Genomic DNA, 16,620 nt, shown 5'->3' with positions numbered 1-16,620 from the left:
TAAGGATGATACCAAAGAATTCTCAGATTAGCCATGTCATTGATGAATACTTCAAATGCAAGAAATGAAAAATAGAAGCTTTTGGGGGAGAGATGGCTTAGTGTGTAAGAGTGTGTGCTCTTGCAGAGGACCTGGGCTCAGTTCCCAGCATTTACAGGTTGCTCATATACTGTCTCTAACTCTAGTTTCAGGGGATCTGATGCCCTCTGCTGATATCCATTGGTACCAGGCACACACGTGGCATACATAGCATACATGCAGTCAAAATAGTCATATATCTAAAAAAGTTTTTTATTTTCCTTATCAAAATGAAACTTTAAAAATACAGATGAAGCTGGGCGTGGTGGCGCACGCCTTTAATCCCAGCACTCGGGAGGCAGAGGCAGGCGGATTTCTGAGTTCGAGGCCAGCCTGGTCTACAAAGTGAGTGCCAGGACAGCCAGGGCTACACAGAGAAACCCTGTCTCGAAAAACCAAAAAAAAAAAAAAATAAAAAAAAAAATAAAAATACAGATGAAATTTTAGTTTAGTGCTTTAAGTTCTCAAGTCATTGTTTGTTTTGTTTTGTTTTGTTTTAAAGACAGGGTTTCTCTGTATAGTCCTGGCTGTCTTGGAACTCACTTTGTAGACCAGGCTGGCCTCGAACTCAGAAATCCGCCTGCCTCTGCCTCCCAAGTGCTGGGATTAAAGGCGTGTGCCACCACACCTGGCTTGGGTTCTAGTTTTATAGACAGTGCACTGTTCCCACTACGTTCCTTACTGTGTTTACTCATGCAGAATGCACATTCCTTGCAGGTACTTTCTAGAGAACATTTCTAAGTACGTGGAAAGCCTCAGCAGAGACCTGGAAACAGCTGGTTTATGCTTTTTGTGGTTTAGGGGATTGAAGCAAAGACTAGGTGCATGTTAGACAAATGCTAACCATTCTGTTACACCTCCATCCCTTCTGTACTATTTGTCTTTTGAGGCAGCGTCAGTTGCATAGGCTGGCCCTTGAGCCAGCCTGTAGGCCTAGGCAGGAAACAGGTCTTAAACTTTAGATATTCTTGCCTCAACTTCCTAAGTGACTAGGAAGTACAGGTCTACCTCATTGTCTCTCACCGTTATTTGCCTCCATTTGTTTCAAACCCCGCCCCCCTGCCCCCTCTCCCACGCCCCCTTTATCTCTTGATTCTCTATCAAGTGCAGCCTTCCTCCTCACCCTTCCCAGAATGAAGTTTCCATTCCCAGTAAGGAGCTGTTTGGGTGCCAGATGTCAAATACTGGGCTGAGGACTTCTAAGTTGGTTTCATTTCCTAGCTGTTGTGAATAGTTCATAGTAGTATACATGGATGTGCAACTGTCTGTGGCATGTTGGCATAGATTTCTTTGCCCACATTTTTGGAAAGTTGTGGGAACCTTTTCTTGTTCTTTTGGTATTTGTTAACTATTTCATTAAAAATTTATACATTAGCTTCCATTTTTTCATTCATTCACAGCTAGGGTATTCCAATTTTCTTTTGCTATTTATGGATAGTAGAATACAAAAGGGAGTAATTGCCGGGCAGTGGTGGCGCATGCCTTTAATCCCAGCACTCGGGAGGGAGAGACAGGTGGATTTCTGAGTTCGAGGCCAGCCTGGTCTACAGATTGAGTTCCAGGACAGCCAGGGCTAGACAGAGAAACCCTGTCTCAAAAAAAAAAAAAAAAAAAAAAAAAAGAGGGAGTAATTGAAAACACCATTACACCGCCATGATAAATGCCTTTAATCCCAGTACTCAGGAGGAAGAGGCGTAGATCTTTTGAGTTCAGGGCTCTGTGAGTTCAAGGCTAGCCTGGTCTACAGCAGGTTCCAGGACAGCCAGAGATAGACACAAAGAGACCTTGTCTCAAAAACCAACCAAGCAAAAAACCCTTACTATACTTACACTTCTCACTCACTGAATAATTCAATCTGACAGCCCTTGGGGTGGGGGTGGGGGGCTTAAAAGTCATGTAAAGGTGATAATGTCCTAAAAGGAACGACCTTGTGTGACAATTGAGCTAAGAGTGAGCCCTGTACTATTAGATTAGAATTGCTGTGTTCTTGTATGTTAGGACCTGATTCTCAGTGAGTACTGACTGATATGTAGAAAAGGCTGGGAATGTATAGTTCAGAGGTTGAGTGCTTGCCCAGTTATAAAGACATGTTTGAATTTTGGCAGCCATATCCATATGTTTATTAGCCTTTTTTACTGAGACTTTTTTTTAAATTTATTTATTTATTATATGTAAGTACACTGTAGCTGTCTTCAGATACCCCAGAAGAGGGCATCAGATCTCATTACAGATGGTTGTGAACCATCATGTGGTTGCTGGGATTTGAACTTTCGACCTTCAGAAGAGCAGTCAGCGCTCTTAACCGCTGAGCCATCTCCAGCCCTTTACTTTTTTTTTTTTAAAGATTTATTTATTTATTATATGTAAAGTACACTGTAGCTGTCTTCAGACACTCCAGAAGAGGGCGCCAGACCTTGTTACGGATGGTTGTGAGCCACCATGTGGTTGCTGGGATTTGAACTCTGGACCTTCGGAAGAGCAGTCGGGTGCTCTTACCCACTGAGCCATCTCACCAGCCCTTTTTTAACATTTTTACTTTTATATATATGTGCATGCATTTGTGTTGGGATGTGTGGGCATGTGTACATACGGGTAAGCATCCTCTGGGGAGCCAGAGGGTTGATGCATCTGAGGCTAGAGTTATAGGCTGTTGTAAGCTGCCCAATGTGAATACTGAGAATTAAATTCATGTTCCCTGCAAGAGGACATGTTCTTAACCACTGAGCCATGTCTCCAACGTAATTGAGAAGTCTTAAGAGCAATTAATTATGTTCTGTTGTCACCGGGCATACTTAGCTTTAGTTGTTCAAGTTCATTCTTTACAACAAGGAAACATGGTTCCTTGGATGAGTGGCTGATCTCTGGGAATGGAACAATATGTAATCCCTTAGACAGATGTAGTGACAAAAGCTTGTGTTCCCAGCACTCAGGAGTCAAAAGCAGAATTGTGAGCTGAACGGCAGCTTGAACAACACTGCCAGACTCTGGCTCACAGAAAAGGGGCTGGATATGATGGCACATGCCTTTAATGACAGCTCTAAGGAGACAGACAGGCAGATGTCAAAGGCTAGCCAGAGCTACAGAGTAAGACCCTGTCTCCAAAACAAAACTAAACAAATAAAAGGGAGAAAGAAGGGGGAATTTGAATGTCTCAAATTTCTAGAAAGTACAGATTTTATTACCGATTGAATAAATAAATACTTAAATACAAAGGGACGATAGTAATTGTCCAGAAGAAATGAACAGGAAAAAATTCAGTATTGAAGGCTGTTGAAGATGTCTTAGGAAGACACCAAAAGCATAAGTTATATACAGTTTCTAAAATTAGTGAATTGTAATAGATGTGTGTGTGTGTGTCCTACTTATAATTCTAGTACTTGGGAGACCAGGGCAGGAGAAGGCTGTGAGTCCTAGATTCATCTGGGCTTCAGAGAGAACGACTTTGTTCAGAAAAATAAAGCTGAGTTACTGAATGGTAATGTATGCTTTCAATTCAACTCTTGGGCAGCGAGGGCAGGGGAATGCTATGAGTTCACAGCCAGCCTGATTACATAGGGAGTTCCAGACAAACTGCAAATACATAGTGAGACCTCCTCTCAAAATAAAAGGTATAAATGAACATTTTAAAGTTTTGGAGAATGAGATCAGCAGACTGACTAGGGAATATATATTTGAAATAGGCAGACTAGAAAGAAAATGGACAGAAGGTATGAATACAGAAGGCAGATAAATGTGAACATGAAAAACATCATTAGCTATTAGAAATATTAGTACATACTTACTAAGCAGAGGGCATACTACCTCAGGGCTGCAGAGGAGCTTGATAGAGGCTAATCAAGCTGATAGCAATGGTATAGCTATATCCCCGAAATCTCCCAGGTCAGGGGTTCTCTTTGTAGGCTAGGCTGGCCTTGAACTCAGAGGTTTGCCTGCCTCTGCCTCCCAATAGCTGGGATTAAAAGCATATGGCACCATACGGTGATATGACTATTTTTCACAAACCTGAATTTATACTTCTGTGACCTAGCAAATAGATTTTTTTAGCATCTCAGAGAAATGAAAATCCTATTCGTACACAGCTGTGTAAATGAATGTTCATAACAGCTTTATTTGCAATTTAAGCTCAAGTGATCTTAAATTGGGAACAACCCAAATGCCTTTCAGTAATAGGTGATTAGTAAATTTATATTGTTGGATATTGCTAAACAAACCATTGATACACACACTTGGGTAGATCTCAAAGAACTTAGATTGAGAGTGTCAGGAGATTACATAACTATATTTTTATATATAATTTAAAAGCTTTTATTATTGTCTGTGGATTTATATGTGTCATGGCACAACAGAGGAAGTCAAAGGACAATTTTTGGGACTTGGTTCTGTAAACTCAGACTGTCAGGCTTTCATGGTGAGCACTTTAAATAGTAGCTATTTACCAGCCTCTATTTAACTTTTTTTTTTCAAGGTAGGGTTTCTCTGTGTTGCCCTAAAACTCACTCTGTAGACCTGACTGGCATCAAACTCAGAGATCCACCTGTCTGTGCCTCTGCAGTGCTGAGATTAAAGGCCTGTGTCCAGCTGACTTTTTTTTTTTTTTCTTCTACTTCTTCTAAATAGTTGGTTGTCCTAGAATTTGCTGTGTGGATCACCAGCCTGGCTCATAGAGATTGACCTGACTCTGTCCTTCAAGTGCTAGGACTATAGGTGTGTGCTACTGCACCCAACCTATGCCATTCTTGAAATAATAAAGTGTCAGTAGTGGAGACTGTGTTTAGTGATGGAGTTAGAGGTAGGGGTGAGAGGAATGGGACTCAGTGTGAAATCGCACACAGTACCTTTGATGATGTAATAGTTCTATACTACACCATAATAGCCGGTTGAAGTTGGTCCTGGGTAGCATAATCCAGAGAGGTAGGAGTCAGTGAGGAACATAATGGTTCCTGACTACCAAGAACTCCATTTAAAAAGGCAAATCATAATGAGTTCAGGGCCTGAGGGAATGTTCCTTCCCTGCTAAGTGACTGAGAATCTTGTCCTATGGTAGCATTTTGAGCAGGCCCGTGTAGAAGCCGCAGTTCATTATCTGGAAGCTCTGCTGGAGAACTTGGACTGGATGGTGCAGCCACAGTGCACATGGAGAGAGCTCTGAGTGGGGATGCATGGGGTGCCCTCCAGAACTACCTGTATTTAGAATTTGGGGGAAGATGAATGAAGCAGAATTTTCAAATTACTAAAATCTTTTAGATAAAATAGGAATGTCAGAGAATTTGTAGTTGTCATTGGAATGTTAAGGCTGAGTCTTTTTGAGTAGTCAAGCCGCTCCATCTGTCGTTTCCTTCATGTGCTCTGTTTTCTTTTGCAACAGTCTGCTTAACATGGGGTGTGATTGCAAGTATGTGGCTTCTAAGAGTGGAACCTAGTATTACATTGAACCTAGTATTAAATTAATTGGATATGATTTTGTTTAATACAAACACATAGACTGCAATAATTGTGGGTTTAAGACAGAGTCTCACATTGGTCAGGAGTTGCTGAGGCTGGGATGATTTTGAACTTGTGGTATTCTTGCTGGGATGACAGGCCTATCTGTTACCATTCTGGTTAGGAGGGACTAGGAAGTTAAAGCCCAGTCCTCTGGTGTTCTAGGCCAGCACTATTGAACCACATCCTAAGCACTAGGATTCTAGCTCAGAATAATGGAATTACCTTATTTATAGGCCCTAGTGAGGTCAATACATGGAATTAGGGTGCTAATGATTGAACATGACCTTATGGAAACTCTATCTAGAACTTCCTGATTCCTCTTCTAAGTCTGATCTCACAGTGTGATTGGGATTGTCCAGTAGTCTGTAGCTGTGAACTCTTCTGTGTGATTGAAATCCTTTAGTTTAAATCCCTTTAGTATGAAAAGAATGATGGCATTACTACCTGATGGCAGCAAAAAGGGCATGATAGTGTACCATCTGCTTTATAAAGTTATGAGGATTGAGGCGGTGACAGCCTAGTAAGATGTGTCTGGCATATCATAATCACTAAACAATGCTTTCTGCTAGTTCAAGTTGATTGTATGGTCAGTGAGAAGCTATTTATAGGTTTTTTTTTTTAATTGTAAGTAAGCAGGTGAAGAGTTTAGACTTCCATATGTGCTAAGATTTATATTTCTTCATTAAAATGATAGTGGTTATGGGACTTAGATTTAGTTCTGTCTTTGTGTAGGACTCCTTGCTCGGTTTATGAAAAAATTATATTTATTCTATCTGTTTTTGGAGTTGAACACTGTTGATATAATTATAATTATATTATGTGATGTGCTGAGTTCTTATCAGGAAAGTACCCCAAGTAGAGATTAGGAAAATGTAAGGAGGAAAAATAACCAGTAATGCTATCTTAATAGAATTGTCCTGTCTTTGCTCGACTTGTGAGTTCATGATTGGTTTCTGCCGTGATGAACAAGAACCTTGCCCTCTGTGTGACACGTGACACTCTGCAGTAGCAGAGGCATATAAGACAGTGATGAATGGGGAAATCTCCTGGGCTCTTGTCCTTTTCAGTTTATTGTGAATGTTGAAAGAGGAAGCTTCTGTGTGCGTTAGCCACAGGCTGAGCAAGTCATTTCTTGAGAGCTGAGACAATTTCCCAGAAGACACTGAGAGTGGGAGGCAGAGACTTCGTCAGAAGTGGGTGGGCTTAATTTTTAATCCAGTGTTTTAGTTACTATTGTTAGATATTAAATTTCATAATTCATCAATTCACTCAATGATAACAATTAAGAACAAATAATATCCTACAGAATAATAAAGTGTGTTCCTTACAGTGCTACTGCTGCTGGTACTGTTAGAAGTGGAGAAGTGTGATTCCTGTGGAAAAGTGGTTTCTTACCTTCCCCTTCCTTTATCTTTTAAAAGATGGATGGGCAGGGGCTCAGGAAGGCGGGGTGGGGGTGGGGGGGGGGGAGAGAATATGAATGAGCCACAGAAGGCTGAGCAAGTACTGTGAGCTCAGGTGCCTTTGGTGATCTCACTTTAGAGAGGCTGGAGGGAAAAGGTGGAAGAGCAGAAAGCATGTGATTTTCTGCCCTTTTTTAATTGTAACTGTGAAGTCAAATGTTTCCTTGTTAGAAATAAACAAGTCAGGGCTCCAGAGAGCAGGAAGGGAAAGGACTCAAGTTCCCGGCATCTACATCTGTCAGCTTACAGGGAAGCCCTTTTTGGCCTTTAAAAGCACCCACACCCACACACGACTCACACACCCATACACATATATGTAGTGAAAAAAATAAATCTTTAAAAGAAACTTCAAACAGTCCACAGATTTGGGATCAGCTAACACTACTGGATCAGGGAAAGGAAGCAGTTAACTCCCGGGTTGGGAGGGAACCTGCATGTTTATTCAGACTGAGATGTGTAAGCGATTCCTGCCTGGTAAGTGAATGCCAGGGCCCTTTGTTTTTGTTGAGAATTGGAAGTTGTGAAGTCACAGTTTCGCAAGGTTTTGGTGGGAATTTCACTTCCTGAAATGTATGCTCTTTGTTAGATATTTCAAGGTGGTGTATATTAATTAACACCAAAAACTGTCTGGTTTTCTCTTTAGAATCTCTTTTGAATAAAAGTTTGTGTGTGTGTGTGTGTGTGTGTGTGTGTGTGTGTGTGTGTGTGTGTCTATATTTTGATACAGGGTCTTATGTATCAAAGGTCTGGAATTCACTATGTAGACCAGGCTGGCCTAGATATAGACACTGAAAAGGACCATCTGCTTCTGCCTCTGGAGGGCTGATGTTAACAGTGTGTGCACCATGCTCTGCTCTCACAGTCTTTTTCATAGAACTAAATAATGACATTGCTGTATATCTGAGAGTTTGATTTCCTGATAAGAACATATAAATTTTGTAACCAGCTGTGCTAATTTCTAAAAACCTATTATGTTTTCCTAAAGATTACTTACTGTTTTCTATTTTCGTCTGCTAACAAAACTTTAAAACTTGTTTTCTAAACCCCATAGAATGCAGTTTTCCTTTGCTGACTTGATAACTTGTTAGACAGTGATGCAAGGCCCTGTAGTTGCACAGGGCCTTGGGTGACTTTCACCTAGTAGCCAGTGCACTGCACTGTGCTATTACTCATTGGGTGTGATTACTGTAAAGCTTTGGGTTAAAGACTGAAAGAAAATATCTGAATTCCAGGAACAGAGACCACTGCTTAAACTGCTAGCTTTTTTCTAGTCTAAACCCTGCCTTGGTCTGGGAAGGCATTATGCAGGCAAACTGAATTCCTAGCACCCTGTGTGGGGCCTAACATCTTGAGGTGTGTTGGTCAAAAGACTGTATGATTTGTGTGTGTGTGTCTTTTGGTTTGTATTCTTCCTGTGATTGCAACGTGAGGGAATGCATCCCTTTGCAGGATACTGTTGTGGAATTTACATTTTTGTGGTTGTATTGCTTTTTCTAAGAGTTTGCATTCTTCTGTTGGTGTGTTATCCAGGAAATATAATGGTCTTTATTTTGTTTAATAGGAAGCTGTCCAGTATCTTGTACAGTGTGTCAATTATAAGATGACTAAGCTGTTAAGAAAACAATTAAAAAAAACTTTTTAAAAAGTGCTTGTTGACATCATCTTTCCCCAAAGACTAATTAATATATGTGATTTACTATAGCAAGATCATAGTTTTCCTGTTGGCAAGTGACATGTAGTATTTACAGAGGCCTTCTGTTCAGTCCAACAGGAGCAGCTGAGATAAATTCATATGGAAACTAAATAGTGTCTTTGGGTCTTATTGCGGTGGAGACACACCATGACCATGGCAAGGCAACTCTTATATAATGGAAAATGTTTAATTGGGGCAACCTTACAGTTTCAGAGGCTTAGTCTGTTATCATCATGGTGGGAAAGGAACATGGTGGCATGCAGGCAGACTTGGTGCTGGTGAAGAAGCTGAGAGTTCTACATCTTGATCCATAGCAGCAGAAGGTGACTGTATGCCACACTGATTGTCACCTTCCTCCAACAAGGCCACACCTACTTCAGCCTTCTAATAGGGCCAATCCCTGTGGGCCTAGGGGGACCAATTACCTTCAAACTATAATAAATAGTTTAGACAGTTTGGGGTTTTGTTTTGTTATAGTTGTTTGGATTTTGATTTAAAAGTGGTTGCCCAAAAGCTAGTTAAAATAGCACACACCTTTAATCCCAGCATTCCAGGAGGTAGAGTCAGGTAGATCTATGAGTTTGAGGCCTGCTTGGTCTACCACAAAAAGGTGTGGGGAAGGGGGAGAAAGAAAAAAAATTAAAAAAGAAAAGGGAGTGGTGAGGTTAGGAGTAGCCTAAGCTGTGAGGAGAGGTAGTAGTAAGAAGATTAGGATTTTAAGATCATTCTTTGCTGCATATTCAGTTATGGGCCAGCCTGGGCTACATGAGGCCCTAGCTTAAAAAAGAAAAAGCCAAGAGACAGTGGAAAGAGAGTGACTATTTAGTATAGATTTCTTTGAAAGGAGAAGTTTATCACAAAATATATTCTCTGAAGTTGAACATCATACATTCTGTTAGTAACTTAGTTTATGCTTGTGTCTTTTTTTTTTTATGTTTAAGATTCTTAATTAAAGTTCATCTTGGGGATAAGTGCTTACATGCTCCTCATCTTTTTTTTTTTCTCATCTAAATGATACAAGATGTTATATTTTAGATGTTAAAATTAGCATAAATTCTAAATCTGAAAATCTTATTTTTAAAATGTAGAAATGTGTCTAACCTGTTAACATAGTCGTAAGTAATGAAGTGTTTCCGGTACTCTTGTAAAGAATACAATTTGGGTGATCCGGTTATTTTAGCTTCTCCGTGTTAAGAATTATTTAAATATACTTGTATGCATGCTACCAAGAAATGAAGAGTCTGTTCTCAGTTTGAGCCCAGTTATGGTTTTGCAGTTATGGTTTTCCTCAGTCCCTGGGCACTGAGACTTGAGATGACGTTTCACTTCTGGGAAGGTAAGTGTCTTCACTTTACTGCACAGGCTGGGCAGTGTCTCAGGTTACTGTAGGTAGAGTGCAAACAGAAGCACTTCTTTTCCAACACCCAGTAACAGGGTTACATTCTCACTTCCTTATTTTAAACATAGAAATAGGTCATTTAGGACATGTCTCAACTCTCCTTTGGTATTAATTTATGTTTTCTTTATTTCTCCTATCATCTATAACTTCCTTAAAATATTAAAATCAAATAAAAAGTATGAAAAGTTGAAATGACAGTTATGATTTATCATTCTCTACTTTCAGATGATCACAGTCGTGTTAAACTGCAAAGTACTGAAAATGATTATATTAATGCCAGCTTAGTTGACATAGAAGAGGCACAAAGAAGTTACATCTTAACACAGGCAAGTGGTGTGGTGCTGAGCAGAGGTGGAGGGGCTGCTGTGTTTCAGACACGGCTAAACATGGGTCTGGACAAATGCAAATGACATGCTATCTTTTAGTTTTCTGATTCTGAAATCAGTTTTGCAAATGTCATAGTTTTCAGATTTCGAACATATTGATAAAAAGTAAAATTGTTTCTAATGTTACTATTTTCAATGGAGGAAAGTTTTTTGAAATGTCTTGGTGCAGTTCTCTTCAGGTAAATTGACTGTATCTAACATGGATTTGAATTCTCGTCCCCTAATTTGTGATGAAGAACTAGAGAGGCCCTGGAAGCCCTTTTCTATCCTTCTCTCCCCTATGAATATACTTTCAGAGAGTATAGCCATGCATGCTGAGGATAGGGTCGGACCATCTGCAGAGCCTAGACATTTGTACACTGCTGCTTGGCTGCCTTTTCTCCTCCTCCCCAGTGGCTCCTCACAGCAGCCTCCACAGTGCAGGAACTAGGTTCCATTCTGAGATCATAGCTTTCTCTTTATCCAGTAAGAGGCTAAACAGCAACTGGCACTGTCACATTTCCCAGTCAAAGATGTTCAGAAGTGTAACAAGATATTTGAGAGTTTTAAATTGTATTTGATTATTATGTGTCTCTGTGTGTATATTTATATATACATGTGTACAGGGTGTCCACAGAGGCCAAAAAGAAGTGGCCCTTAGAACTGGAATTACAGGCTGTTGTGAGCTGTACAACATGGGTGCTAGGAATCGAACTCTGGTCCTCTGGAAGAGAAGAAATTGTTCTTACATGTTTGAGATTTTTAAAAAGCCAAGAGATTAATGCAACCTGCTATTTGAAGGACTGAGAAAAGTGTGAAGTAATTGTTTTTTTAAGTTCAGCCTAATGTACCTGTGAGCCATTAGAATTTTCTCTGCTAGAGAAACATTGTTTCACTTGAAGTTTCCTATGACTAAAAGGAAGGAGAAACAGTCAGGTGTAAACCTTGTTAAGGATATTAATTCAGAATTCATAGGACAAAAGAAAGCTAGAGAATAGGGCTGGAGAGATGGCTCAACGTTTAAGAGCACTGATTGCTCTTCCAGAGGTCCTGAGTTCAATTCCCAGCAACCACTTGGTGACTCACAACCATCTGTAATGAGATCTGATGCCCTCTTCTGGTGTGTCTGAAGACAGCTATAGTGTACTCATATAAATAAAAATAAATAAATCTTTTTTTTTTTTAAAGAAAGCTAGAGAATATACATTTGCAAAGATGCTGTGTTTATCCATAGCATAAAGTGGGCCCAGTCACGGAGCCTCCGCCAAGGACTCAGCTGCTTTCCCCTCAGGCTGCCTTCTTTCCTCTCCTCAGATCTTGTCCTGCCCCTGCCCCTAACCTTCCTGCTACAGTCACTTTCTGAAGGTAGTTTACACCTAGGAGAGGGAGTGTCTGTGAGTCCTTTCTGGTGACTCCTTTGCTCATCCAGATAAGAGCGATGAGTTGCTTCCGGCTGGGCACACACTTGAGATGCAGCAGAATCAGCAGGAACATCCCAACTGCCACTCTGCATTGCTAGTGTGCATGCAGCTAGGTGCAGCATTATGAAATAGATTTGCCTGCAGTGGTACTGTAGTTACATCCAGAATATGGAGAAGTAATTCACCTATACTGAGACTAATTCCTGAACAGACAATCGTTCATTGCAGGGAGAGTTATAATACTCAGTGGTCACAATGTGTTTGAGAAACTGACCTGAGAAATTCTACATGTGTTTATTCCAACCTCAGTTTCACAAGAGGGCTGGCATGGGTTGAATGATGAATCATACACATACCTTTTAGTAGCCGTCCTTAATGGGAATGGGGAGTATAAACTTTAATTTGCTGTTTTATAGTGAGTGAAATTTATCTTATGTATAGTCATGATCATTTAGGATTTCAAAAAAATTCAAGAAATCTATATTCAAAATAAAATGGACTTTGTACTGAGAATGAGTGTGAGCATGTGGAAAGGCATGTGTGAAGTTAGGCTCTCGTTGCTATGACAAATACCGAAAGGGAAACTGAAAAGGAAAAATCATTTATTTGGCCTCAAATTTCCAGAGATATAACTCAAGGTCAGCTTTAAGGCTAAGGTGAGGCAGAATATTGTGGCAGTGTGGACGCAGAGAGAAAGAGCTACATGACAAGGGCATTTATTCTTGTGCCCTGCTTCCCCTCTTAGGTACCACCTCCTAGTCCTGGTACACTAATCTACCAACAGATTAATCTTTGATTAGGCCAGAGCCCTCCCAAGCATCCATGAGATGACATCAGGCCTGCCCCAGGTGGAGCCTTTCACACCTAAACCGTAATACAGCTATTCCTTCTCTTGCCCTTTCCCTCCAGATCATTGTTCTTTTTCCTTTTACTCAGTCCCTACAGACAGGCCTTTCTTTTGTTTTTCTTTTTTGGTTTTCCGAGACAGGGTTTCTCTGTGTAACTCTAGCTGTCTTGGAACTTGTTCTGTAGATCAGACTGGTCTCCAACTCAGAGATCTGCCTGCCTCTGTTTCTTGGAGTCCAGAGATTAAAGTCATAGGCTGCCACCTGGGCTAATGATCCTTTTATAAGCATCTATATCTCATATGAAAAAATTCCTGATGAACAATTCCATGGTTTTTAACTCAGTTATCCCTGTTGGACTGTTCTCATGAATCCTGATAGACAGGACTCTGTGAGAATGTAGCAGCTTGTCTCTAGATTTTTTTTTATTTGTTTGTTTTTGTTGTTGTTGCTTTGGTTTTTGTTTTTTTCCTGATTTCCTTTCTGTATTCTGGTGTACTTTTTCCAGTTTTATACCCTGGCCTTTTGAGTTGCTCAGTTCCACACACATCGGTGCAGCATTCTAAGATGTTTCCTTGCACCAGCTCTTCAGACATGGTTTGCTACTGTGATACCCCCCCCCCCCCAATCTACTGTGTGCCCTGGTTCTTCGTGTGCCTCACCTTTTGCTTAGGACATGCAGAGTGACCATAACTACCCCTGTCCTTCCTATCACCGCTCTGCCAGACTCGCCTTCCTTTGGCTAGACTGTAAATCCTCAGGTTTCCTTACAACATAAGGCCTGAGGATTGTGCATTTGGTGGTAGTGATGCCCTTCTGTGTGCACCTTGTAGGGCTGAGACTACATCTCAGTTGTACTTGTGCATAGCATGTTACTTGGTCACAGAGAAAACCTGCAACATTTAGTGTTTGTTACTACAGTGATAGTCCTTGTTGCTTATTAGATTAGTTCTCTTTCCCCTGAGTTTTAGAATTTCTTTTCCTAATCAGCCCCTTGGTATATCATGTCCATTTTACAGTTTAAAAAATTGGTAGCAAAAAAAAAAAAAAAATGGTAGCATTGCTAGTTTGTGAAAGAACTGATACACGAAAAATTCTTGTCTTCTTAAAATCCTTTATTCTTTATACTGTAACAGCTGTTGCATGTTTATTGGTTAGTCTTTAAAAGCAGTATTAGAAATGATGTATTCATGTGCACACAGAGGACTCCCTCCTGAGTTGCTTCATGGTTTTTTTTTAAAGATTTTTTTATTTTAATACAGATGGTTGTGAGCCTTCATGTCGTTGTTGGGAATTGTTTTTAGGACCTCTGCTCGCTCCGGTCAACTCTGCTTGCTCAGTCCCTGCTCACTCTGGCCCAAAGATTTACTACACTGTGTACACAGTACACTGTAGCTGTCTTCAGACACACCAGAAGAGGGCATCAGATCTCATTATAGATGGTTGTGAGCCACCATGTGGTTGCTGGGATTTGAACTCAGGATCTCTGGAAGAACAGTCAGTGCTCTTAACCACGGAGCCATCTCTCCAGCCTCCCCATAATTTTTTTTTTAAGATGAAAGAAAAAGGCATTTATTTTACTGGGGATTTTCTCAGTGTTCTTTTTGGTAGAGAAGATGTTGTTGGTTCACCTTACTGTATGCTTTATATTGTAAGTAGATAGTGTACATTGGATGGAGAGAATAGTATCCTTTAATATAAGGGGGACGTTTCTCAGATTACTAGCTTTTTACAGGTCAACCCCAGAGTTTATCCATCTAAGCGATTGGCTAGACACCAAGAAATAATCTGCCCTAAAGATGATTTACCTCCTAGTTGGGGTGTGGTGTAGCTGTGGTCTTGTCTGCCACATGACACTGGAAGTTGGTTACATGTTACAGTTACACAGTGGAACTTAGTTCTGTTTCAGCCTTCACTCAGAATTATTAAGGATTCTGTCTTAGTCAGGGTTTGTATTCCTGCACAGACATCGTGACCAAGAAGCAAGTTGGGAAGGAAAGGGTTTATTCAGCTTACACGTCCACATTGCTGTTCATCACCAAAGGAAGTCAGGACAGGAACTCACAGAGGGCAGGAAACTGGAGACAGGAGCTGAAGCAGAGGCCATGGAGGTGAGCTGCTTACTGCCTTGCTCAGCTTGCTTTCTTAGAAACTCAGGACCACCAGCTCAGGGATGACACCACCCACAATGGGCCCTCCCAACCTTGATCACTAATTGGGAAAATGCTCTACAGCTGGATCTCATGGAGGCATTTCCTCAAGGGAAGCTCCTTTCTCTTTGATAACTCCAGCTTGTGTCAAGTTGACAAACAAAACCAGTCAGTGCAGATGAAGGTCAGTTGGTAGAGTATTTGCCTAGCTTGTGTGAGGCCCTCGGTTACATCTCCAGCCCCACATAAAGAAGGAAAGGAAGTCACAGTTGGACGTTCTTTTTCATCTCATGGTTTGGTTTTTTTGGTTTTTGGTTTTTTGTTTTTTGTTTTTTTTTTTTTGGTTTTTTTTTTTTGGTTTTTGGAGACAGGGTTTCTCTGTGTAGCCTTGGCTGTCCTGGACCTCACTCTGTAGACCAGGCTGGCCTCGAACTCAGAAATCTGCCTGCCTCTGCCTTCCAAGTGCTGAGATTAAGGTGTGCGCCACCATGCCCAGCTCATCTCATGTTTTTTAAAAAATCCCTATGCTATCATTAAGCGAAATATAAAAGTAATTGGAAGTAATATATTTGATTTTTCTTTCTCCATTGCATTTTGTAATATGAACTATTATTCACTTTTAATTCTGCCAGATGATACTAGGCACAACAAACCAATATGCAGGTACTTTCATGGTTATATATTTTTTTTTCCTGCAAATTCTTTTGTATTGACTTGGGATTGTTGGTTGGTTAGTAATGAAATAAACTTCCCTATTTCCCACAGTTCCCTGATGTCTTTGTGAGATATCACCTGCCTGTTACAGAAACTGAAAGAGACAGATTTCCTTTTCTAACACCCTTTGTAGCTAGAATACGAACAGCCAGGTGGTGTTATACTGTAGGCACCTTTGGTAATAACAGCAAAGCCATATGTAATAAGACAGTGAACTATGTAATAATAATAACGATGTAATAAGACTAGTGAACGAGGCTGGCTCTGTTTCGGACAAAAATCTTACCTGTATTTTATAGTTGTTATTTGAACCTAGTTATCCAGCTCTTAACTCTGAAAGACACCAGGTATTCCCATATGCCCTATATGGTTCTTTTCCTGCCAAGGTAAATAAAATGTCTTTACATAGAGGTAAAGTTTTATTGAATGCACACTATATTTTGGATTTAAGTGCATTTGAAGTTTTGATTTACTCATCAGGCCCTAATGCACTGGCTATAACAGTGTGTTCCAGTAGCATCGTTGCAGCCTTGTCCTTCCCCAGCCCCTCCCTCATGTGCTCTTCTGTCATTACAGGGCCCACTTCCTAACACATGCTGCCATTTCTGGCTCATGGTGTGGCAGCAAAAGACCAAAGCAGTTGTCATGCTAAACCGAACTGTAGAAAAAGAATCGGTGAGTATTTTTCTTTTCTTTTCTTTTCTTTTCTTTTCTTTTCTTTTCTTTTCTTTTTTTCTGTCTTGTTTGTGTGTTTGTTTTGTTTTTTGGAGACAGGGTTTCTCAGTATAACCAGCCCTGGCTGTCTTCACTCACTGTGTAGACCAGGCTGGCCTCAAAGTCACAGAGCTCTGCCTGTCTCTGCCTCCTTAGTGCTAGGATCCAAGACGTGTTCTACCATGCCTGGCTGGTGAGTAATATTCAACATTAGTGGTTGACTATGCCGTGTGTGTGATGTGTGATCGTTATCTCACACATTTCTTACTTTGGTGAATGCTCACTTATTAGCTT

General features: G+C 40.6%; 1 protein-coding gene across 2 annotated transcripts in view; it reads left to right on the top strand.

The window, feature by feature from the left end:
- Ptpn2 (protein tyrosine phosphatase non-receptor type 2) overlaps window positions 1-16,620 on the top strand; it is a 62,253-nt gene that overhangs the window by 19,631 nt on the left and 26,002 nt on the right. For both annotated transcript variants that reach the window (XM_021151016.3, XM_021151015.3), the window contains exons 3-4: window positions 10,343-10,443; window positions 16,189-16,287. In XM_021151016.3, coding sequence (XP_021006675.1) covers window positions 10,343-10,443; window positions 16,189-16,287 — 200 coding nt within the window. The remainder of the gene's footprint in view (window positions 1-10,342; window positions 10,444-16,188; window positions 16,288-16,620) is intronic.

This window comes from Mus caroli, unplaced genomic scaffold, assembly GCF_978045245.1.
Source record: "Mus caroli unplaced genomic scaffold, Mus_caroli_1 scaffold_19, whole genome shotgun sequence".
Taxonomy (NCBI): Eukaryota; Metazoa; Chordata; class Mammalia; order Rodentia; family Muridae; genus Mus; species Mus caroli.
Note: the sequence above shows the minus strand (reverse complement) of the source record. Positions and strands in the feature narration are given on the sequence as shown.